Raw genomic sequence first — 23,350 nt, forward strand, 5'->3', positions numbered from 1 at the left:
CGGTGGGCCAGTCGACGGCGGCAACGCCACATGGAATAGAACCAGCCCGACGTACTAGAAGAAGGCACGGGCGCCAGTCTGTTGCGGCTAGCTCGCCCCCCATGGCCTCTGGTCCAGCCTTTAACTCGTCGTGTTCACCTCGCGGTTCGATTCGATTCTTCTTCTGCCAGCAGCCCAGCCTTCACCGTGAGTGCTACTATACTGATACGTTGTGTAGCCATCGATATGCACCGTCCGATTAGTGACCAGACGGCCGGAATTACATCGATTTCGATCATGTTTGATGAAGCTTAACATTCTAAAAAGACAATCGGTTGGTAGTCAGTTTATAGAAATATGAATCTACTAGTTTTTTTTTAATTATGCAATTGCAACTTCTTAAATTTCAAATAAAAAGCTGAATTGTTTCGAAAGGTTTTGTTTTAGGAGAAGTTTCAGCTACCAGAAACTCTCTCAAATATGCCCATAGCCCATCCGCAGTTGGCCGCTGCCGTTGTTACGGCTCCCGTCACGCGCGGTGTCTCTCACGTCCTCTGCGGCGGCCGCTGCTGCTTAGCTGGATAGCAAACGCCGAGCCGTGCACGCTCCGCTGCCATGGACAGCGACTCGCGTCGCGCAGCACGGCGCCACGAGCGCACAACGCGCCGGGCCAGCCTCACGCGCGCGCGGACGACGGCGTTCCACTGGAACTCGGTCTTTCTCACGAGACGCCGACGCCGTCGTCTACTCGTCTTCGTTCACAGATGGATAGGGAAAAAAAGGGAAACAAAAAGGGCGACGCGCGTGAGCTTGCATGATTGATATGTACCATACTAATATAATCTGACAAAAGAAGGTAATGCTAAGAGATAAGAGAGGCAATGATCACTTTCAGCCTTTGGAAAGCTGACGCTGAGGCAATTATGTAGGGAAAAATGGTTTCATCAAGTTGTGCTAGTGTCGGCATAAAAGACTGCAATAGTGCTAGTTCCGTATCAAAGGTGCCGCACTGACACTGAGGATGAGGGTGTATGTACATGCATGGGGAGCTCTTTTGATCAATCACACAAGAGAGATGATGACACTACTAGTAAGCATATGCCTGAACAAGCACACACACATACATACAGGTAGTATGACATGCATGCTGTCAGTTCAGCAGCACAAGAGATGCCGGAGAGAACAACAGCTGCGTTTTAGCTTCTACCACTTGCAGTTGCCTGGCTACCACCACCATCAGAGAGAGGGCCTCTTGGTTGTTTGCCGTTGTTCTGTGGGGTCAGGTTGTCTGGTGCAGCTCTCTTTGGCCTCAACTACAGTCAAGATAAAGCGTTGATAAATAGATGTTCCATACTGATTTATGTAACCTTTGTGAGAGTCTTAGGCTCTTAGCAGCGCACCTTTTCCTCGGATTTTTGATAAAAATGCCTCAACAGGATGTTCTTGGGGTCTGTTGTTATCACTGCGATTCCAGACACAAACGGTCAGGGAAATAGTGAAAATAGCAACAAAAAAAAAAGAGGTGATTTCTGTACAGTAAAAAAGAAAACTTGGAATAGTTGGGGTAGTTCTGGTAGGAATGGACGAGAGCCCAGAAAGAACCAAAACGAGGTAAAGAGAGCGAGCAACTATCGAGTCTGATCGACTACGAAAATATCTAAGAGCAGGTACAATAGCAGGCTATTAGCCAGCTGTAAACATATTTTAATGAGAGAAAGGATGAGAGAGAAGAGCAGCGGGCTATAGATCTGTAGCCAGCTGCATCGCGGACTCTAAGACGCAATGTATGTATGACAGGTGTGACCATATATTAATAGTATAGTAAGCAACTATTGTATGAATTGGCTATTAGATTGGCTATAGATGAATTGGAGTTAGCAGTGGGCTATACTATTAAACTTGCTCTAATGAACTAAAGCACTCAAGAATTCACCACTATCAGAAGCAATATCCCATGCACAGGAAATTCAAGAGGGAATAGGCAGCAAAAATACGGAGGGGCTGTTCAGATTGTTGCCAAAATAAACCTTACCTAAAATTTTAGCAAGTTGACAATATTACCAAAATTTTGGCAGGATTTCTTATGTATTTACCAAAATTTGGCAACAAACCAAATGTAGGCACATTTTTGGCAACTTTGCCAAAAAATGATATGGTTGAAAATGGCATCAATCTGAACAGCCCCTGAATAAACTGGAAACTAAGGAACTAGCTCCATGCCTGCAACGGACCAATGAAGTACAATGTTTACATAGAATATCTAAAAACAATGTTCTTTTTTTTTAGATAATGGAAATGGTTTACATCTTTGGCCTCTGCCAACAGGCACACGGGCAATGAGTCGAGAAGAAAAACTGTGTTCTATAAATGTAACCATCCAAATCATATTGGCAATATGGCATAAACAGAACACTTCAATAAAACTATGTTGGCAGCACTAGAGGAAGATGACTAATATGAGAGGTTGCTTTGGTTGGCCAGTTCATTTGCTCCTTACTAATAAATTGCCCAGCTTGCCTATAGTTTTCTTTCATTTTTCTTTTGTGGAGATGGTAAGCAGCATGCAATCAATTTTTTACTGAATACCTGTACCTGAAATCTGGAGATAGTTCAGTGGACAGGCCTGAAAGCAACCAGGATGTTTGGTGGTTCGGCCTGGCCTGCCAAAAGATTAGGCTAGGAGGAAAAAAAGGACTTAACAGAATGCTCATACAAAATTGTAATAGGTACACATAGTGGGTCAGAGCAAAGTCTCTGAGGCGAAAATACTAAATTATGTTGATTCATCATTAGGAAACTCCAACCTCTAGTCCAAATAGATGTTGCTCTAGCATGTGTTATTCCAAAATTTGATTGCTAAAATTATAAAAGCATTTAACTTATCAAATCAATTCAAGGGGACTCAACTATGAAGGTGTAAGATCAGGTTTAGTTGGTCTTTCCAGTTTGCCGGCTAGGCCCTGGCTCTCTGACTCTCAACCTTTTCTGCTCTCCCTCATAAAGTCATACTCCAAGAGAAAAGTTTGCTTTGAAGCTATAAAAAATGTACCAGAACAAAGGTCGTAAGGGAACTACTTGAAAGTAAGCTGGGCAAATTAGCCATAATGTATGTGAGTTACATATCAAGAAGCCAAAACTACAGTCCTAGGGAATGCAAAAAATATTGACTTTGAAGACATATCTAACAGTCCAACAGAATCTATTCATGGATCTATCACTCAGAAGATACTAAAGAGGCTGCATTACTGAAAACAGTATAGATGATTGGAGTTAAATATGCCAGCCATGAAAGGCAAGATAGTCACTTTTTGGCTCAGACCAAACAACTCAGAGGATCTGCTATGCCATGTAGAGTACTACTGTAAAAGGAATTTGATGCAATGTGAATGAGCAGTCACATTCAACTATACACATTTGAACGTTTAGGAACCACACACTCAGAAGTGAGGAGCAGCACAGGGAAATCAGCATTGGTAAAAGAAACAAGGGAGCAAGATACCTTGACCGGGAGGTGGATCCGTCCTGTGTGTTGCAATGTAAGTGGCTGGTACGACATTCTGAAACACAAAAAAAATAGGGATAAGTATTGGCAGTTTCGCACCAATGCAACATGTCCGGACTCCAGAGAATAAGTTACCAGCTTGATACTCTGACGAGAAACACAAATATGACAAACTGAATATATGCTTTGCAAATTACAATGCAAGTGGCTGCCTGGAATGACATTCGGAGCAAAAACCGACTAGTAATTCATCACCACAACTGAAACCTTAAAGGGCGTTGGCCATGAGAGAAACCAAATCCTAAATGTATAATCCATGATTCACAAATACCTCCCAAATGAGATATTATGATCCAACTATTTGGCATTGGGACTTAGAAACAAATAGTACTAACCACCTTTTGTTAATCATGCGCACTGGAATTTCAGACACACGCTCTGACACACAATAGGACTGACTAGAGGTAAAGCTCCGGCGTGAGGGATCAGGCACACAATTCATGGCATCATCAACACAATCAACCTAATTCTGAATTGTACTTGGCGGTCGGAGGCATGAGATCACGACAGCTAAGCACAGAGATCGATCGCGAGTGAGGGGGGACAGAGTCACAGAGGGGCTGACCGACCAAGGGCTGCGCGGAGGGGTCGGCGGGGACGACCTGGCTGAAGTTTTGCGGGTTGTAGGACGGCCAGCCGCCCAGGGAGCTCTCCATCGCCGCCGCGGAGCTCGCCGTGACGTCTCCGACTCCGACTCCGGCGACGCCCCCTCTTGGTTTCTCCACCCTTTTCCAGCGACCATGGATTCGTGGAGGACTATAATGGAGCACACAGAGTCAACATTAACTTTTGGGTTTCGGCCCATTATTGCTATCTTTTGGGCCTTAGATTTCACTGGCCAAATGGGCTTTAAGGCCCATTTTCTACCTATACATTTGTGCTTAGCGTTGTCTTGTGTAATTGTGTTATTATCAGATAATACCACGATTATACGAATGAATTAATTCTTTTAGATAATGGAATGTAACATTCCAGTCTTTACTCAAAGAGTTACAGCCAATTATTACAGAACTCACACAGAACAAAACTCACATAGAAAGTTCACGATAGCACAAACAAAGCTAAGCAAACATAAACTAATACACACCAACAGAAGAAAAATATGCCATAACTATTGAATTGTATTAGAGAACCGCCACCCGAAGTTGGCAAATATATGCATAATTGTCGTCAAACGAATGAATTAATGAATTAAGACAGACAATAGTACAAGATTCATAAGTTCTTTTTTTCGAAAAAAACAAAACACAATACAACCACGCACGTTCAATTACATACGAGCCCACTTACCAAATGCATACATATATACATACCCTATCCGTATAACCACCTTTAAAAGTATGTCTTAATAATGACAAAGTCACCACAAGCTTCTCGCACTCATCGAATGTGCAGGTAAAAACGCATTCGAGGATTGGACCGGTATATTTTAAAATTGATAAAATCATCACCGACGTTTTCCTATCAACGTATAGATTGTCTATCACTAAAATAGTATATGTACTAAGTTTGCAACTTGAATTCAGATGGTGGGTTCAAAGGACCTTGCCACAACCACAACCCACAAGGGACAACAAGGTTACCCGAAAATGTGAGTTCTTTAAAAGCAATGAGTTTTGTTTCTGTAAATAGGGGTGATAGATCCATGATCTATTGTTGCAAGTAAACCGCAAGATAAGATTCGTGCAGGAGCCGTATCCTTAGACAGATACTAAATCAAGTCAGGGCTAGCTCAGAGTCTCGATCATTAAGAAGGGACAATTGCCGCTAATCCGACAGCGATCAGTAGCCTGTCCTTTCTGTTACCAGTCGTGGGAGAGTTCGGATTCTCCACAATTTGTCCAAATGGAGTGGTATATCAAGGTAAGCTGAAGAGAGAGGCCGGCGTTTCATCATCCATTGTTTTTTTTCCTGCTGTATCGAATCGTACAAAGAAACAAGGAGACGGTCTCTTTCTAGTATCGATTAGGCTGTGACCTCCCATAAGTGATACAAGAACCGGCATGCTGACATTTCAAGAGGATGCAGATGCAGACTGAAAACTGAATTATTGACATATATGACGACATCTATGTACGAAAACCTTGAGCAAATTGGCTAAGTGAAACAGCGAAATCTAAGATCTTTTTCGGCGGATTGATGGCGTTTCGAGGGTGGCCAAGGGCCCGTCTTTGCTGTTGGTTACGGTCAAGGTATAACTGCTTGCGAGACATCATGGACTATTCTGTGGCCATCGATGTGGGGGTGTTTGTGTGAGTGATGTGAAGATGCTGGCGAAAGCCTTGCCGGGTCTTGGGCCGGTTCGACGACGACGGCGCCCATGGGCGCCGTTTCCCTTCTTGGAGGCGTTGTCATGGCATTCTTTCATATCCCCACAAATTTCTAGGTGAAAACCTCCTTCCGACTTTCGAACGAGCGGCGGTGGCGTTACACGTTGTGTCCTCCTTGGGGGCGTCACTTCGGAGAAGTTCTAACGCATCGACGACTGTCGATAGTCTTTTTCGGTTCAAAAGCTTTCATACCTTTTGTTCGGTGAGGCCTTCGCCTTCTTGGGTCCGCTTCTTTCTTGTGGTGGGCAACACGCTCTTCGGTTGTTTCTGCTAATGAAGTCGAAGCTGCTTGCTGATGGGGGTGCGGCGACGCTCGGCAATGATGACATGTTGCAGTCTCTTCCAAGGAGCTCTGGTGCTGGCCGTGTGAAGGAAGTTGCTCTTCGGTGGCTTGGCTGACGTCCATTGTTGGATGTCGGAGCTACTTTTCGCTTTGGTGACTTTCGTGGCTTCAGTGTTGCTGCAGTTGTGGAGTCGGCGCTGCTAGGTCGCTTGGGCGGCTAGCTTAGCAATGGTAACACCTCTTCTGCAATGTGGGAGCTGTTGTGTCGCTTTTGTGTTTAGTTTGGCAGTGACGTCCTACGATTAGGCTCCGCCGTCGTTGTTAGTTGTGTAGAGCGGAAGGTTTTAGCTGGTTTTCCTGTAATTAACCGTGCAGCTGTATGGTTTTTGGGCCCGGTTTTCCTTATAAACTGGGTCAATTTTTTTTTTCTAAGTATAACAGTGGAACAAAGTTCGGCATTAGGTTAAAAAAAGATCTTTTTTGGGGCTTGCGAGGTTTGGACAAATTTTAACTTATAAGAATGTATTTACATATTAATCTGTAATAATTTTCAGGAGGCTTTTCCCTCCTAATGTAGATAGAGTTACCCTCATTATTATTTGATGGCACATACTGCACTAGTATATATGATAATAAATGCAGACATGCAAATAAACAGTTAAATGTGAAGTGTATAGCACATGTAAGTAAAGTAAAAAAAAAACTCAAACCTGCACTAGTAAATGTAGTAGAACAAGTATGTAGGAGCAAAGTATGAAAGTTAAAATGATATGTATACATGAGAACAGGGGGAGTAGTAGTGGCTCAATAAAACCTCCATGTTTAGTCCTTAATTAGAAGCAGATGTTGTTTGAGAGAGATACCAATCACAATAACTTTAATAACATTTTAATCCTGAATAACTTATACAGTTTCATGCTGTATATCTTGCACGACTGGAGCGATGAGGACTATGTGAAGATCTTGACAGTGTGCAAAAATGCTATTTGTTAAAAAAAAGCACCATGAAAAATTAATATGTATGAAGCTATGCCGAAACAATAAACCTAAATAAATGCATGCCTATCCATATAAATTTTAACCCGCTGACAACCCGACAATGAGTTACTGCATCTATCCTAAAATATAAAAAAATTAGGATTAAATACATGTATTACGAAAGTAGGCAGAATACCAATAATAAGTTATCATCTCATCCAAAAATATAAGAACTTTAGGATTGAGCACATGTATTATGAAAGTATGTAGAATTAAGTAAGAGAAAGTTGTGATTCATTGAGAAAACGAAGTAGGTAGAGAAATTAAATTAGGAAATGTTATTATTGGTTAAAAAGAGTAGAACTACTATTAGGAGCGCTAGAGCGTGGAATATTGTTCATAGCGCCAAACATGCGTTAGCCCAGGCCCACCCCACCCCACGTCCCGTCATCCCACTCCTACCGATCCGAGTAAATTGTTTACTCCGATCGGGTGCCTCTACCACCCACCTTTATTTGAGTAAACAATTTACTTCGATAATAAAAACAACTTCCATGCTTTCGATCTCACCCCATGTCCCGCATCGTGCACCCACCATTATCGGAGTAAATGATTTACTACGATAAAAACAACTTCTCTGCTTCCGGTATATATTCTATTTTTCCCGTACCCAACCAACCACTCTCGCCCCCACTCCGTTTTTTCCTTTTTTTTGGATCTGAATCGATCCACCATCCCAGCCCACAGATCGGCGACACACCATGAAGGACGACGACGACACCGTGGTGGTTGATGGCGGTGGCCGGCGAGCAGTGGCCGGCGGCGGTTGAGGTGAAGGCACTACTTCAGGCCTCGCTGCTGGACGCTAGGCAGCACCATAACCAGCAAGGAGGTGTTCACCTGAGCCAATAGCAACAACCAGCGGCTACTCCACGTCGGCGACATTGATAGAACAAGCAAGTAAGGAAATGACACTCTAATTTGCATCTGCATACTCTCTTTCAACTTCACGCATGAAGCCCTAATTTTTTTTGCAAATCAAATTAACATGTAATCTCCAATATTACCTGATCTCAATTGATAGGCTGCACAGGTCCTACATTTGCACATCGTGCTCCATGTAGCTGGCCGCAGAGGTTAAGGTGGAGTCCACCGGTGATGGAGATTGTTTGCTATTTTTCTTTTGCTCGTCATCTGTATTGACATGAACGAGAATATTTTTACATTTTTTTGTGCTTGTTAGATGATGGATGGCTGCTACTGTGCAACGTCAAGCTCAACTCTATACCACACCGCTACATTCTTCCATGATTCCATGATGGATTTTTGGCTGAATCATTTTTTTTCTTTTCTAGTTTGATTCACCTGTGAGTAATTTTATCGCTTGTGTGTGATTGAGCCTGTAATTTTTTTCATTCATACAACTATTTTGTGATACAGATCAACAATACTCTTAGTACCAGTTTTTATTCTTATACTGTATATTGAACACATCAGTAAACATATTACTACATGGTGGCTATGAGATCATGGCTATATCGAGAGGAATGTGGAAATTGTTTTACTCGCAGACCACAAAATCTAAATAATATTGGTAAAAGAATTACTAGCGTTGTAAGCTTGTAGTAATTCTTTTACGACCATTTAGGTATGGCGTCATACGATGTGGAGACATTCATGAGAATAAATTTGTTACTTTAGAATGAGCAGATGTGGGAGGCTGGGAGTAAATGAAAAATTCCACGGAGTAAATTCGTTACTTTTCAAACGTGCGGAGATACTAGAAAAACGGAAAACTCGGAAAGAAAAACTAGACGGTAAATATTTTACTAAAACGCGAAAACAGAAAAACTATAGAGAAGGAATGAATAACAGAAAAATCTGGATGGTTAATATTTTACCTGGACCATTGATGAAGCACATATAAGATGGAAAAGAGAAAAAAAGAAACACGGAAGGTGGGGTGTTAAAAAACGAAAAAAAACGACCCGAGAAAAGGTGGGATGCGGAGGAAAGGTGGGGTGGTAAAAAACGAAAAAACCGGAAGTAGAAGGCGGTGTGCAGCGCTCGAATTATTATTCCGCGCTGTAGCGCGTGGAATAGCGCTACCGTAAAAGAGAGTATAAGTGAAGATGTTGCAATATTTTAAGGTAAATTTTAAATGCTAGAAGTTGTTATATTTTAGATAGAGAGAGTAGCTAAAGTTATTTCCTTTATGTAACTATACATTGAGAGCGTTCATATTAGCCACAATATATCTTTTATTAAGAGAGGTCAAAGATGATTCATCACAATCTCTTTAAAGACCTATAGATGTCAGAACAAAAATAAGAAAAAATTACCCTGTAAGATCATGGTGAGTTCATATTATAACGGTATAGATTCATCTCTATAGGTGTACAAGTATAATTGTATCTAAATAAAGACATGCTAATAGCTGCATATCAAACTTAATTCTTTTTTATATATTTTATCTATATAACATGAGTTAAGAGTTGTTTATCTCCGATTCAATTTTAAAGGTATATTCCTGTGTAAAATTGTGTGAAAAAAAGCTAGTTTGCCAAAATGGAGCACATGGGGCTAAGCTGACGAGAGAGGCCAGCATTTTCATCCTCTACTATTTTCCAGGTCTTTTGAATCGTGCGAAGAAAAAAGGGGATCGTCTTTTTCCATGGATCTGTAAGTCTTCCATATACGCACCGTCATGCTGACATTTTCAGTGATCGGATGAATGGCGGCATATATCTGGGACCAAATAAAACCTGGTGCAAATTGGCTCCACGAAAGCCAAGATCTTATTCAGAGAGTAATCGCCATGGAACATGGTGAGATTGGCATATACTATGTAAGTTGGACAGTTGGTCGATCAAGTCATCAAACAACTTACAGAGAAGATAAGGTGCGAATCGATGAAGCTGAACCATGAGTGCAAAAACGTTCGTAAAGTGTATTGACGTACATTCATTGAATTTTCAGGGGAAATTTGTCTCTAAAATTGATGAATCAAACATTTGAAAATTTCAGAGAAATTTTCCAGGGAATAATTTTCTCTAAACTTAACTGCCAACGTTTGGACAGTTGGTCGATCAAACAACTTCCAGAGAAGATAAGATGCGAATCGATTAATCTGAACCATGCGTGCTAAGGTTTGTAAAATGTATTGTCAAGGATTAATTGCTAACCTATAACGTACATTCATTGAATTTTCAGGGAATAATTTTCTCTGCTTGCAGACAGTCAGTAAACCCATTTATGAATACTTGATGTACATGTCCTGATTCGTTCTCTTCTCTGTCAATGTGGATGATGTATTGATGTATATGTAAGTATAACAGGGTCAGTCTAAAATTAAACACAAGACGACTTTCCCGACACGCTTACGCGCGTCGCGTTGAAAGGATTCACCGACTTATTGACTCATAGTGCAAATCTAAGTGGCATCTGCCTTTTATTTTCAAATTAGTTTGGCAGCTGAAGATAAAGCTTCCGGCTAACTGCTAGGTTATGGGGCTAATAACACACGAGAAGATAATATAACTGAACAGACACCACTAACTACAGAAAAGGTTGCACATATGCAAATGGAAAATGACATGCCCCATTACCAGCACTGTGCGTGATAACCTTAATATACCCACTTATCCCTCTATTTCTTTCCTGCTTCAACGTGGAATTGGGCCATGCACGTTGTTTTCATGGCCTAATATGTTTCCTGATTTGTTAATCGTGACTCAATCGCTGACCAAGCTCAACTCTGATATTGACCAAGTTAGGTAAAGTAGGGTAGTATATCTTAGATACACTCGATAATACAGTAATACACCGATAAGTGGAATGTGATTTCAACCCTAAAATTTCGTATTTAATTCTCAACACGCTTATAATTTCTTCGTGAAACCCTTCCAAATCTCATTTTAGGTAAAGTAGTGTATCAAGTAAAAAACAAGCCAAAAGGAAAACACTTGTTTTTTTTAGTTTGTTCGTTCGATGATGAAGTACCCACGTTCCACTCCAACAGAAGAGGCCAAACTAAAGATCAGGCATGCTGTCCTAAGAGAAAATCGAAGGTCAGACTGAGTCCTACACACCAAGGGTAGCTTCTGAAACGGCTGGGATGATGAACAAAAGGGTGTCTTTTGTGCGCAGCATCTACCGGCCAATATTCCTTTGCAGGCGTGCGCCTGGTGATTCACCACCAGCAGCCACCGGATTCTCCGCCTTGCAACCCATGCAATCTCGAGAATATGCTGCATCATGAAACTATTCTTAATGCCGAGAACAACGAGAGAATCATTCAGAGTTCAGACATCTTTTCGACAGTCATATGCTAGCTCCTGCTATTAGAGCAAATTTAATAGTATAGTCCACTGCAAGCTTAAAATCATCTATAGTCAATCTAATAGTCAATTCATACAATGGTTATCTAGAAATGTATACTACACTATTAATATTTGGTCCTATCCGTCATACACACATTGCGTATTGGAGTCCGTGCTGCAGCTGGCTACAAATCTGTAAGAGCAAGTTTAATAGTATAGCTCAATACAAGCTCAAAATCATCTATAGCCAATGTAATAGCCAATTCATACAATAGTTGCTTAATATACTATTAATACCTGATTCTACTTGTCATACATACATTACGTCTTGGAGTCCGTGCTGCAACTGGCTACAAATTTATAGCCAGCTGTTCTTCTCTCTTCCTTTATCTCTTTAAAATATATTTATAGCTGGCTTATAGCCTGCTATTGTACCTGCTCTAAGAGTAAGTATAATAGTAGGCTATAAGGTGGCTAAATGCTGAGGTGGAGGAGAGAGAAGAGAGAGGAGAAGTGGGCTGTAAACTTACAGCCGGCTTGGATACAAGAACCAAGAAACTCTGTGAGAGAGACAAGCGGGCTCTGTATTAATTGTAAAGAGCTAACTATTATATAGGCAGGCTAAGAGAAGGCTACAAATAACCTTATAGCCAACATGTCGGCTGTATTATTAGAGCAAGTACAATAGCAGGCTATAAGCAATCTATAACCACATATCAAGAAGAAAAGAGAAGAGAGAGAAGAAAGCGGACTACAGATTTATAGCCAGTTGCAACACGGACTCAAAGACATTACGTGTGTATGAGATATGAGACCGGGTATTAATGGTATGATATATTTTTATAGTTAACTATTGTATGAATGAGCTATTAGATTAGTAATAGATGATTTGGAGTCAGTAGTTAGCTACACTATTGAAGTTGCTCTTAGCCTTGCTCTAACCCGCTTTCTTTTCTCTCTTATCTTTTCTTCTCGATACGTGGTTATAGCTGGTTTATAGTCTGCTATTGTACCTGCTGTTAGAAGTATTCTATCCATGTTCACGTGTGCTGGTGGTGATCATGTCCGATCCCAGCTCAGATGGGCCTAAATGAGCGTGCAATTCTTGGTCCTCGGAATAGGAGCTGTGCATTGTCCATAGGAGTACTTCATGATTAGAGAGTATTGGGCGTGATCGACCAAAAAACTACACAATCTGGGGCATCCTTTTCTTTTATTAGACCGATATAATTAACCATGCATCATGCAATGCCAAGTGCCCAAGTATATTGCTTTCACCACAACGAGGGTTCACGCTTTAGCTTTTGTCGCGCTCATTCAAGTAGCACCATCCACAATAATCAAAGTAACTTTCCTTTTGACTGAACCTGTCGAGAGTAGTAAAAAACAGAGACCGTCACGCTGACGACCAGCGGGACAGCAACCGCCACGTGGGCCCCCACGATGCCGGTCGGTCAGCAGATCGGGCAGGCGAGATTTGCCCGCACGTTTTGCCCTCAAACCCCTGATAGTACGTGCCTTTGACAGCAAAAGAAGCCGTGGCAGATCGACCCAACAATGTGTCATCCTCCTGCCCCCATCGCACACAGAACCCCCCTTGCGTGAATTGCATCGCGAGAACCCGAAACGCCTCGTCGGTTTAGCTGCAACGTAGATTCACCGATCGATCGATCCCTTCCACCACGCTCCACTCCACCGGGGGAGGTAAATCCACGGGAAAACGGGTGTAGTGAAGCGAGCGAGGCGCGCACCAACCGCAGTCACCACCACCGGCACCCAACACCCAGACGCGCGGCTCCCCGGTTGCGCCGCACTCGGGCTGTTTGGATGGTATACGAAGTTTATCATCATTCATCATACTTTTTACGTCACATTTGTTTAAGTTGTGGCTTACAAGTGTCACACTTTAGGGAGTTAATGACATGTGAGGTCATAATAGATGAGAAGAAATCTTGTCATAAGTGTGGCTATAAACCAAACAATAGACTAACTTAATCAATCTTGTCTACTGGTGTGGTAATCTTTAGTAACCTTTAGGAATTAGGATCAAACCAAACAGCCCCTCTGGGGAGAGGCCGTTACGTTATCCCACGGGGGAAAAATACGAGAAACCGCAACCGAAAAGAGAGGAGGAAAAGGGAGCCGCGCGCCGTCGACGCCGTGCCACTTAACCAACCAGCCAACTCAAGCCCCGCCCGTAATAAAGCGAGCCCCCCGCCGCACGCACGCACGCAGCCGAGACCACCCTGCTGCAGCTGCTGTGCTGCGCGGGTTAAAAAGAGAGAGATCTATTAACTGGCCCTCCTCTCCCACAGCAAACACACTCGTGTCGTACTGAGCATCTGAGCTCGGTGGTTGCCGAGGAGGATTCGCCGGCGGCGGCGGCGGGGGGGAGATGTCGCAGCATGCGGTGTGCTGCGGGGCGATGTTCTGGGTGTACCTGATGTCGTGCGTGGGGCTGGTGATGTTCGCCGGGCTCATGTCGGGGCTCACCCTCGGCCTCATGTCGCTCAGCCTCGTCGACCTCGAGGTCCTCGCCAAGGCCGGCACCCCGACGGACAAGGACAACGCCGGTACGTCCTCCTCTCTCTCTCTCTCTCTGCCCCCCCTAGCTCTACTGCTGCTGCTGATCGCTGCGTGTGCGCGCGCGCGCGCAGCCAGGATCCTGCCGGTCGTCAAGAACCAGCACTTGCTCCTCTGCACCCTCCTCATCGGCAACTCCCTCGCCATGGAGGTACAAATCTCTCCTGCTGTTTTTCGATCCCCTGTATGCACGTATCCAGATTGGAGCTGATGGCTTTGTGGCGGCGGCGTGTGCGCAGGCGCTGCCGATATTTCTGGACTCGCTCGTCCCGTCCTTCGGCGCCATCCTCATCTCCGTCACGCTCATCCTCGCCTTCGGTGAGGTGAGGCATTGATCCATCTCGCGTGTCCATGGACTATGGGTTGCTCACTTGGGGTTTGGCTGGCTGATTCGGTTTCTCCTGTGGTCGCAGATCATGCCGCAGGCCATCTGCACGCGCTACGGGCTCAGCGTCGGGGCCAAGGCGGCGCCCGTTGTCCGGGTACTCCTCATCGTCTTCTTCCCGGTCGCCTACCCAATCAGCAAGGTGCGCCTGCTGGCTTAGCCTGTTTCGTTGCTCTTGTTTGCTTGCAAAGAATTTGGGGGAGGAATTGGAACCTTGTAGTTGGTCACTTGGCCGGGGTGTGCTCACAATTTGGATTTGGATGGGACACTACAAGTGGCTGACCGCGACTAGGACGCAGATCGGTTACTTACTGATTCATTAATTAATTTTCCAATCAAGGGACTTGTCCCATTCTCATTTAGTCATCTGTCTACAAAATTCTTTGTAGCCGGTGACTAATTAATTAGTAAATGTAATCTGTCCCATTCCCCATTGAACCAGAATAAGCAATCATAGCCGTGAAGCAAGAACCCTGTTTTAGTGTTCTTTTTTCCTTTGCCAGACTAGGAAAAATGCCTTCATAAGCGTGTTTGATTGCTCCTGAATAATTTTAGATGAAGCAATTCAATTCGCTTCTTAGTTTAATTATTTCCTGCTAAACTAATTGTTTTCTGAATCATATTTTACAAAGAAAAAAGAACAGAATTTAATTGGGGCTGAAACACAGCGAACTACTTATTGTCGCAGATGAATGTTTTGAGTTGCATTCAACTAACCATTTCCTTGTTTCTAATGCAAAATTAGCTATAATTAGAGGATGCATAGATATGCTTGTGTTTTCCACTAATGCCATGTCTTAATTTGATTCATGTCCATCTTTCCAGTTGTTGGATTGGGTACTCGGAAAGGGCCATGTTGCACTTATGAGGAGAGCTGAGCTAAAGACTTTAGTCGATATGCATGGTAATGAGGTAGGTTTTATTCTTATTCTCTTATGCATTTCTGGTAAGTTGTAGCTCTTTACACTATGTAGTTTGCATCAATAGTGGTTTTTTTTGGTTGCAACAGCTGTGTGCGGCGTCCAAGAGTTGATCTCAAGAGGCCATGTTCTATATAGATTCTAGACAACTTTTTATGACATGTTATAGCACCTTAAATGAGTCCGGTTATAATATTTGCTGCTATATGGACAATATGATTGGGCATTTCTACATGCCTTGAATATTTTCTTCTGGCTCTAATATACATATATTCTCTGGGCTACTTGTGTTTGCAATAGCTATTGGTGCTTTCCTCAGACAAATATGAATACCATTAAACTTCTGCTGGTTCACTTGTTCTTAGGCTGGCAAAGGTGGAGAGCTGACTCATGATGAAACCACTATCATTACAGGAGCTTTGGAGATGACTCAAAAGACTGCAAAAGATGCCATGACTCCCATATCTGAAACCTTCTCACTTGATATAAACGCTAAGCTGGACCTGTAAGAATATTCCAACTATTGTACGTGTTTTGAATGACACATTCTATTGATGCTACTGTTCTCTTCTTGATAGGCACACAATGGGTATGATAATGACCAAAGGGCATAGTCGTGTTCCAATATACTCTGGGACTCCAAACAATATTATTGGCCTTATATTGGTAGGCTAAACTTTATGTATTATTAACTTTTTTGGTGCCAAAAATCCTGTTCCCTAGAAACTTATGACTTTCATGTTATTTACTCTTGGATGCATGTTGTCAATGATCAATCTTTGTGGCTTGAGTTGCCGGTTCTAACTGCTGTGTCAGTCACACTTTTTATTGTGAATAAGATAGCACATTACAGATATTCGATACTGAATCTGCTAGCCCATTTCAGTTTTAATAGATAAATACTTGAATTAGAGAAGAATGTTTTTGTTGTGATGAAATATATTTTATAAATTCATTAATGATATTCTAGTTCTCTGGTTAAAGGAAGCCTTTGCAGCAGTCATTCAACCATGACACGTCGGTAATAAAATTGTCATAAAATAATTGTTTTCAGTTGATTGTGGGATCACATACTCTAACGAAATACAGATATGAGTGACTAATTTGGCAGAGTCTTGTGTACTTCCACTCAAGCTGCCCTTAGTTATTCAAAACCTGAGGCAACATTCACAAATTTAAGCCTTTCTAAACATGCCCTTATGATTGCTTATATTTTTGCCGGGTCGGCCGAAAGATTTGGTCGACCAATTTCATTAAGTGGGGGAAAAGATTTAATTGCCTATAAGTAATTCACTTTTGGAAAAATAACAACAATAACTTTCCCGATCCTTCCATTACTGTCACTTCCTGGACATCCTATATCCCAATGAAATAGCCAATCTTGCCACTTTACTTTCATGTGTTTGTTATTTACTATTTGACCAATAAGCAAAGACCATCTCATTTTCAGGTTAAAAACTTAATTACTTGCCAACCTGAGGATGAAGTGCCCATTCGAAATGTTACTATCAGAAAAATCCCAAGGTATGATCTTTTATTGCTTTATCAAATTGGCTGTTTGCCCCCTAGGCCCCTACTGTTCCTCCCTAAAAAGCTACTACTATGTTTTCATTGGCTTGATTAAAAAATGTACCCACTATTAACTTTCTCTGAGTCTGAGTTGGAAGTCAAAATCTCGTGCAGATACATTAGGCATGCTTCAAGAAAGCTCAAGGCTACGCATATCTACTACTACTTAAAAAATAAGAGGTGCTTCCATCGTCCGTCAAAAAAACCGGGTGAAAAAAAACCGGAACGAATCCGATTCATCAACGCGGTAAAAGAAAAATCGGGAAAAAAAAAGAATATGTCCGATTCCACAAAAATAGGAAACAAACTCCCATCTGTTATACCAAGTCCTATTCGGTTAGCATCACCAGGAGAACCGACACCATTCACAGAGAGAGAGAGAGACGACGCCGCCACCTCTCCCGCCCCCGTCGGACCGCAGCCGCCTCCATGCCGCCGAATCTGGCGGAGGCGAGGTCCGGCCCGCCGCCCCTCCCACCCCCGCCGGGCTGCAGCTGCCTCCACACTGCCGGATCTGGCGGAGGCGAGGCCCGACCGGCGTTCCATGACGTCCGCCACCACCACCACTGCCGCACCTCCCCACCATGCACAGAGAGAGAGAGAAAGAGACGACGCCGCCGCCTCTCCTGCCCTCGCCGGACCACAGCCGCTTCCATGCCGCCAGATCTGGCGGAGGCGAGGTCCGGCCCGCCGCCCCTCCCGCTCCCGCCGGGCCGCAGCCGCCTCCACGCCGCCGTTGTTCGGGGAGAGGGCGCCGCGCCGTTGGTTGTGGGGGAGGGCGCCGCCGCCGCCGCTCGCGGGAAGAGGGGCGCCGTCGCCGCCGCTCGGGGGCGCGGAGGGGAGGGCGGCGATGTGAGATGGGAGGGAGGGAAATGGGCTAGGGTTTCGGCGGCTGAGGAGAAGGAGGGGTTTTGTTTCCCCGATATCGACGCTCGGCCGTCCGATCAAAACCCTAAAGATCGGACGATCGGTGTCGTCCAGGCCGAAATCAGCCCAAGAGGGATCGAGAGTGAGGCCACTTTTCTGGCCCAAGCCCAGGTTGTGGCCTGGGGAGGGGAAGTGCACTTGCGCGTGCACAAAAGGCCGTGGACCGACCGGCAAGGGCCGGAAATAAGTCTATTTTAGGTCCCTCAGGCCCAAAAAAAGAGAATAAGTTCATTTTTAGTGCTCATTTTTTCAGAAGCATTACAACAATTATAAGTTATTGAATGTGTTTATTTCGAAGCAAACCTAAAAGGAAGTATTTTCTTTCTTTTTCCAAGTAAATAATTGTTAAATGACGTTTGTATTAATAAAATTAACAATTAAGCTCTGAAAAATTCAAATATAATTTCAAAGAGCGTAACTAATCATGGAGAATTTAAAAAAAATTAAATTTAACCATGTCATTTTATTTCTCACACTTGCTTTACTTGTAAATTTATTTAATTATACACATACCTACTTAAAAATACCAAATATTTCAGCGAATTTGTATTTTAATTAATTGCATATTTTTCTAATCTGTACGCTTCACATTGTAACACACAGGCACTTTTGCTAGACCAAACAACACTTTTGGTCAATATACACACTCCGTAATCACCCGGTGCAACGCACGGGCACTTTTGCTAGTATAACTAAAGTTGACAAGTTAAGATTATTTCCATGGCTTAAACTGAGGGCACCCAAGGTTGCTACATACTGTGATATGCTTTGGAATTGATTCAAATATGCACTTCTGAATACTTAATGCTTCTATGCTCTTCATAACAAGAGAACTATTCTCAGATATTTGGAATCTCTTATTTAAGGAAGCTATACTCCATGTTGCCTTGTAATTTGCGTGTATCTATCTCCATACAAAATGTTCGTTTGTCATCTTCTAATTTTCCTTTGGTGTTGCTGCTTTTTGGTATATCAGGGTGTCTGATGATCTTCCTCTCTACGACATTCTAAACGAGTTTCAGAAAGGTCACAGTCACATGGCTGTGGTGGTCAGACGCATAAAAGAACCAGGAGCATCCATTGAAAAGACTTATAGTGACAGATCAGATTACAAAACTAACAGCGACAGATCAGATTACAAAATTAACCACAGAGATGCCCATGCTGATGGTACATACTTTCCATTAGCCATGATGATCACTTGTTTTTCCAGGAATAAATATTTGTTTGGCTGTCTGATCATTTGAAAATACCCTCAGGTTTGTCACCCTCTCGTGTCAGCATTGCTGGAAGTCGTCGAAGTAACATTGAAAAGAATGGAGAGGTGCGCTTATATAAGAAATCAGAAAAAAAGCGGGACAATATTCTTGATTTTAATAGCGGTCCACTTCCAAGCTATTCATTGGATCAAGAAGCAGTGGGGATAATCACAATGGAAGATGTTATGGAACAATTGCTACAGGTTGGAGATATTCTTAAATACAGCTTGTTCTTAATTTATATTTTTATTTGAAAACAAAGTCTTGCATTTTTCACATCCTGATGCTTTTTTGAGGACACCATTATTTTTTCTCCATTTATACTCTTGTTTGTTGTATAAAGATTTTAGTGTTCTCCAACCTATGGGAGCAACACGTTTAATTCAGCATGATGTTGCATTTTTTTAGAGTCATCTAGTGTTTTCCAATAGTTAGAAAAGAAACTAGAAATTTTTCATAGATGTATCGTTCTTTGTAAAATATTTTCGCTTATACATGCAAACTGGCATAAACTTCTCTTGGCAGGAAGATATCTTGGATGAAACAGATGAATATGTTGATGTACATAACAAGTAAGTGGCTTGAACCCTGTTACTTTTTACTCTTAACAGAACCTCCAAATGATGAGAGAACTAACATTTCTTTGTTTTGCAGGATTAAAATAAACATGCTACCTCTGGGCAAATCATTATCACCAACTATATCTCCAAGTAATGGGCCCCATTCCCAAGGACTCAGGAGGACCCCTATGACTTCTCCATTGTCATCATACCATCATGGTGGCTCCATCTTACGTTCCCCTGCTTCAAACAATCCTCAGTCTCCTGGGACTTTGCCGACAATAATTTCTCCTGAAAGATCGCCTGCTTCTCAAGCACCTTCGCGTAGTTCACCTAATTCAACTCAGGTGAGTAGTCACTTTGTGTCTATGCGGGTTATATAGGCTATTTGTGACACATCACATCACATATTATTTTATTTTCATTTTATTTCGCCTAAATTGCAAGGAACTTATTTTCATCTACCTGTAAAGATTTAGGTTGTATTTTCCCCTTGAATGTGAAACAGTTGTTGGTGGCCTACATCATACCATGCTCATTGTTCTTCTGTTTCCTTCATAGGTCTCAAGGAATTCGTAAAACGGCGTTGAGAGCTAAAGAGCTCTAAGGACAACGTTTCCTGAGAAATGGTAAAATGTCAACATAAACAGATTAAGACATTTTGAGCTTAGGACTGAATTATACAGATCAGCATATCTCTTGTACTGTTGATGCTTATTTGTTGATTACATGCTTGTATATACGTATGGCTTAGCATCTGGACATCGCTATAGATGGAAGTCTCACTACCTACTGTAGATGTATTTTTGTCAGCTTGCAATTACCATTGCAGAGGAAAGCTTGAAGATAAAAATGTAAAAGGAATGCACTAGTATGCATTTGTGCTGTTCTTGTATGCATGCCCCCATCATTTTAATGATCAGCAAGCAGATGTTGGTGCATTCACTGATGGCTATCCACACCATTTAAGCACTGTACAAGTCCTCTCATATTGTATCAGAAATTCAGATTAGTGATAAGGCGCAAGCTTATGTTTGTGATGCTAGTTTGGTGATATTGAGCAGAGTGTTGTGACTAAAGTCAAAGTTACATAATGAGATCAGATCATAAGATTGCAAAGGGCAAACCTCATAATTATCGAGTGGGCCATCAAGAGAGAAGCTAGTGGATCAGCCGGACCATCAAGGACAGTTTTACCTGAAAAGATAAAGGGAAATGTAGGGCAGAGAAATCCACTTCAACCTTAAAAAAAAATGTACCAGACACATGCTCCTTCCGTAAAAAAAAAACAATATAGAAGGAGACGTGACCTCTCCTAGTATAACGGTGATCTCTCCTAGGTTGCTTTTTTTTTTCTTAGGACGGAGAGTGTGTATATAAGTGACAGATCCGAGACGTGGTTCTCGATCCGACGACCCTCGGTGATCGCAGTTCGCTCCTTCTATACTTTTACGGTTTTACCCTGTTGTATATGAACAGAGGACGAACATGTAAATAAATACTACTTCCGTTTTTTTAATAGATGACGCCGTTGATTTTTTCTCACATGTTTGACCATTCGTCTTATTCAAAAAATTTACATAATTATAAATTATTTTGTTATGAGTTGTTTTATCACTCATAGTACTTTAATTGTGATTTATATCTTATACATTTGCATAAATTTTTTTAAATAAGACGAATGGTCAAACATATGAGAAAAAATTAATGGCGTCATCTATTAAAAAAACGAAGAAAGTACAAAATATTCAATGCGTGCAACCGAAGGCATGGATGAGGTCAGGATCATCCATCCGGAAAAACAAAAGGACAAAAAAGAGAAGAAGAGCTTCTAGATTCCAACGCTACGTATCCAACCGCGATCGCTTCGTCAAATCCGCGCGCGCGTCGTGTCGCGTACGCGCCCACGCCCACTCCCACGCCTTCGCGCGCGCGCGCGCGCGTCGTCGTCTCCCTCACCACTCGCCCCGATCGATCGATCGATCGAGTCGTCGTCGTCGACCCGTTTTCTCTCCTCTTCTCGATCGTTATATCGCGACCAGTACGCGCTACTACTTCTCACTCTTTGCCGCTCGTTTCGCTCGGAGTAGCCATGCTCCAGGCGAGCTCGGAGTTGCAGCAGCAGCCGGCGGCGGCGGCGGCGGCGGCCGGGATGTGGGTGCCCGGGATGAGCCCGCAGGCGGTGGACGCCGGGCTGTCGGCGAGGGCGCAGGAGATCGCGCGGAGGCGGGAGGAGATGCTCGGGATGCTGCATGACCTCCCCGAGTCCGAGTACGAGCTCTCGCTCACGGACCTCGTCGAGAAGGCCGGCGGTGTCGGCGTGGCGCCGCCTTCGCCTTCGCCGTCGGAGGGGAAGGCAGAGCCGGGCCCGGCGCGGACGGCGTCCGGCAGGCAGTCGGAGCAGCAGCAGCAGGCGGCGGCGGCGGCGGGGAGGCCGGAGAGGAGGGGGTCGGCGAGGCGGTGGGACAGCGCGGGCGGCAGCAGCTTCCGCAGCAGCAGCGACGGCGTCCTGCTCAACTTCTACATGCCACGCTCCTTCACCCGCAGCTTCACCGCGCCGCGCACCACTGGCCCCGGCCGGCCGCCGTCGGTCTCCGGCGGCCGGACCGCCAGTGTCTGCTCCGATCGCAACAAGAGGTAATCAATCAATTCTGACTCCAACTAACACTCCATCTCTATGTTCTCCATCAGTTTGATTGCAAATTAAGGAGATTAATTAGTACTAGATCACGAAGAACACACAGAAATTCGTTAGAAGAACCAACTTTTTCAACACAAATATTGTACTATTTAGTAAATTCGTTTTTATTCAGCTAGCGATAATATAGTACTCCCACAGCATAGGACCAATCAAACCCGTACATAGACAGTCAACAAAAGCAAAACGTATAAGCATCAAAGCCGGCACGGCAATTCCAAAGGTAAAGTAAAACGAGTCTACATAGAAATGGTCCTACTCTAGATGCCGCCTGCTGATCCGCGCAATCTGTAAAACGAAGATCAACCTGCTTGACTGCTTGTACGTTCCCCACATCATTCCACCTGTTACTGTTTGGTATATCCAGTAGTACATGCTACAGATTACTGTTTTACACGAGTAGTACGAGTTACTGTAAATGCGACGACCTACTCCGATGGAGAAAGCAAGGGAAGCGAGTGTCGTACAAACGGATAGATGGTTACCACGCAACCACATGAGTCGGGACAAGGGGACGCGTCCTTGTCTCACTGAATTCGTGGACCAGATAGCGTGCGCAGCGTCTGGTTTAATGCCGGCAATTCTGAGATCGACTTGCTAATCGCGACGTGAAACGAACTGATGATGACGATGATGCAGGGAGAGAGATGGCGAGACCGTGCGGTGCTGGTCGCTGCTGTGGGATCGGCGGTGGCGCAAGTCGAGCCGGGGAGATCACGGCAACGAGTCCGCCATCCGGGCCGCGATCCTCAAGGCGGCGAAACACAACGCTTCTTCCCCAAAGAAAATCTGAATGCTGCTGCTAGCGTCCATCGTTTTGGTCTTAGATAGCTAGCGCAGACTTATCTGCCTGCCACCACTGGGTGTATCAATACTAATGTATGGTTTTGTACATACTTATGAGTGTCCATTTTGTGCTTGTGAACTGATTGTGTGTGAAAAACTGAAGATAGGCATATTGGAAATGATTCCATAATTGCGTGCACATCCAGGGT

General features: G+C 43.5%; 3 protein-coding genes across 12 annotated transcripts; 2 read left to right on the forward strand and 1 right to left on the reverse strand.

The window, feature by feature from the left end:
• Window positions 1-861: 861 nt before the first annotated feature.
• Window positions 862-4,291, reverse strand: LOC4331465 (DET1- and DDB1-associated protein 1). Of its 9 annotated transcripts, none has more exons than XM_026023972.2 (5): window positions 4,144-4,291; window positions 3,479-3,536; window positions 2,572-2,639; window positions 1,380-1,441; window positions 862-1,292 (listed from the first exon to the last, which is right to left on the reverse strand). In XM_026023972.2, exons 1-5 carry the CDS (start codon window positions 4,281-4,283, stop codon window positions 1,216-1,218), a joined length of 405 nt encoding a protein of 134 aa, XP_025879757.1. In that variant the 5' UTR covers window positions 4,284-4,291; the 3' UTR covers window positions 862-1,215. The 9 variants fall into 9 exon arrangements, with proteins under 9 accessions (XP_025879757.1, XP_025879761.1, XP_025879759.1 ...); XM_026023976.2 differs by having other exon boundaries at window positions 2,572-2,634; window positions 4,144-4,274; XM_026023974.2 differs by having other exon boundaries at window positions 2,572-2,634; window positions 4,111-4,274.
• Window positions 4,292-13,687: 9,396 nt separating this feature from the next.
• Window positions 13,688-20,702, forward strand: LOC4331466 (DUF21 domain-containing protein At2g14520). 2 transcript variants are annotated; one of them, XM_015775499.3, is made up of 13 exons: window positions 13,688-14,027; window positions 14,112-14,188; window positions 14,277-14,360; window positions 14,451-14,564; window positions 15,248-15,334; window positions 15,708-15,847; window positions 15,921-16,008; window positions 16,793-16,866; window positions 18,815-19,008; window positions 19,098-19,300; window positions 19,623-19,669; window positions 19,752-20,004; window positions 20,219-20,702. In XM_015775499.3, exons 1-13 carry the CDS (start codon window positions 13,850-13,852, stop codon window positions 20,234-20,236), a joined length of 1,557 nt encoding a protein of 518 aa, XP_015630985.1. In that variant the 5' UTR covers window positions 13,688-13,849; the 3' UTR covers window positions 20,237-20,702. The 2 variants fall into 2 exon arrangements, with proteins under 2 accessions (XP_015630985.1, XP_066164886.1); XM_066308789.1 differs by having other exon boundaries at window positions 14,116-14,188.
• Window positions 20,703-21,717: 1,015 nt separating this feature from the next.
• On the forward strand, window positions 21,718-23,340 carry LOC9268175 (uncharacterized). Its single transcript, XM_015775502.3, has 2 exons — window positions 21,718-22,294; window positions 22,995-23,340. The coding sequence occupies exons 1-2, from the start codon at window positions 21,750-21,752 to the stop codon at window positions 23,146-23,148; spliced, it is 699 nt and encodes a 232-aa protein (XP_015630988.1). The 5' UTR covers window positions 21,718-21,749; the 3' UTR covers window positions 23,149-23,340.
• The last annotated feature ends 10 nt before the right edge of the window (window positions 23,341-23,350 follow it).

This window comes from Oryza sativa, chromosome 3 (genome assembly GCF_034140825.1).
Source record: "Oryza sativa Japonica Group chromosome 3, ASM3414082v1".
NCBI lineage: Eukaryota > Viridiplantae > Streptophyta > Magnoliopsida > Poales > Poaceae > Oryza > Oryza sativa.

Bases quoted from the DNA above. Each gene is read 5' to 3' on its own strand.
- LOC4331465 (XM_026023971.2), bottom strand. From the start codon at position 4,283: ATGGTCGCTGGAAAAGGGTGGAGAAACCAAGAGGGGGCGTCGCCGGAG. The intron at 1,442-3,478 runs GTATCTTGCTCC...CTGGAATCGCAG, and splicing joins GGATCCACCTCCCGGTCAAG to TGATAACAACAGACCCCAAG. The intron at 1,293-1,379 runs GTGCGCTGCTAA...TCTTGACTGTAG, and splicing joins ATCAAAAATCCGAGGAAAAG to TTGAGGCCAAAGAGAGCTGC.
- LOC4331466 (XM_015775499.3), top strand. From the start codon at position 13,850: ATGTCGCAGCATGCGGTGTGCTGCGGGGCGATGTTCTGGGTGTACCTG. The intron at 14,565-15,247 runs GTGCGCCTGCTG...CCATCTTTCCAG, and splicing joins TCGCCTACCCAATCAGCAAG to TTGTTGGATTGGGTACTCGG. The intron at 19,670-19,751 runs GTAAGTGGCTTG...TTTGTTTTGCAG, and splicing joins TATGTTGATGTACATAACAA to GATTAAAATAAACATGCTAC.
- LOC9268175 (XM_015775502.3), top strand. From the start codon at position 21,750: ATGCTCCAGGCGAGCTCGGAGTTGCAGCAGCAGCCGGCGGCGGCGGCG. The intron at 22,295-22,994 runs GTAATCAATCAA...ACGATGATGCAG, and splicing joins TGCTCCGATCGCAACAAGAG to GGAGAGAGATGGCGAGACCG.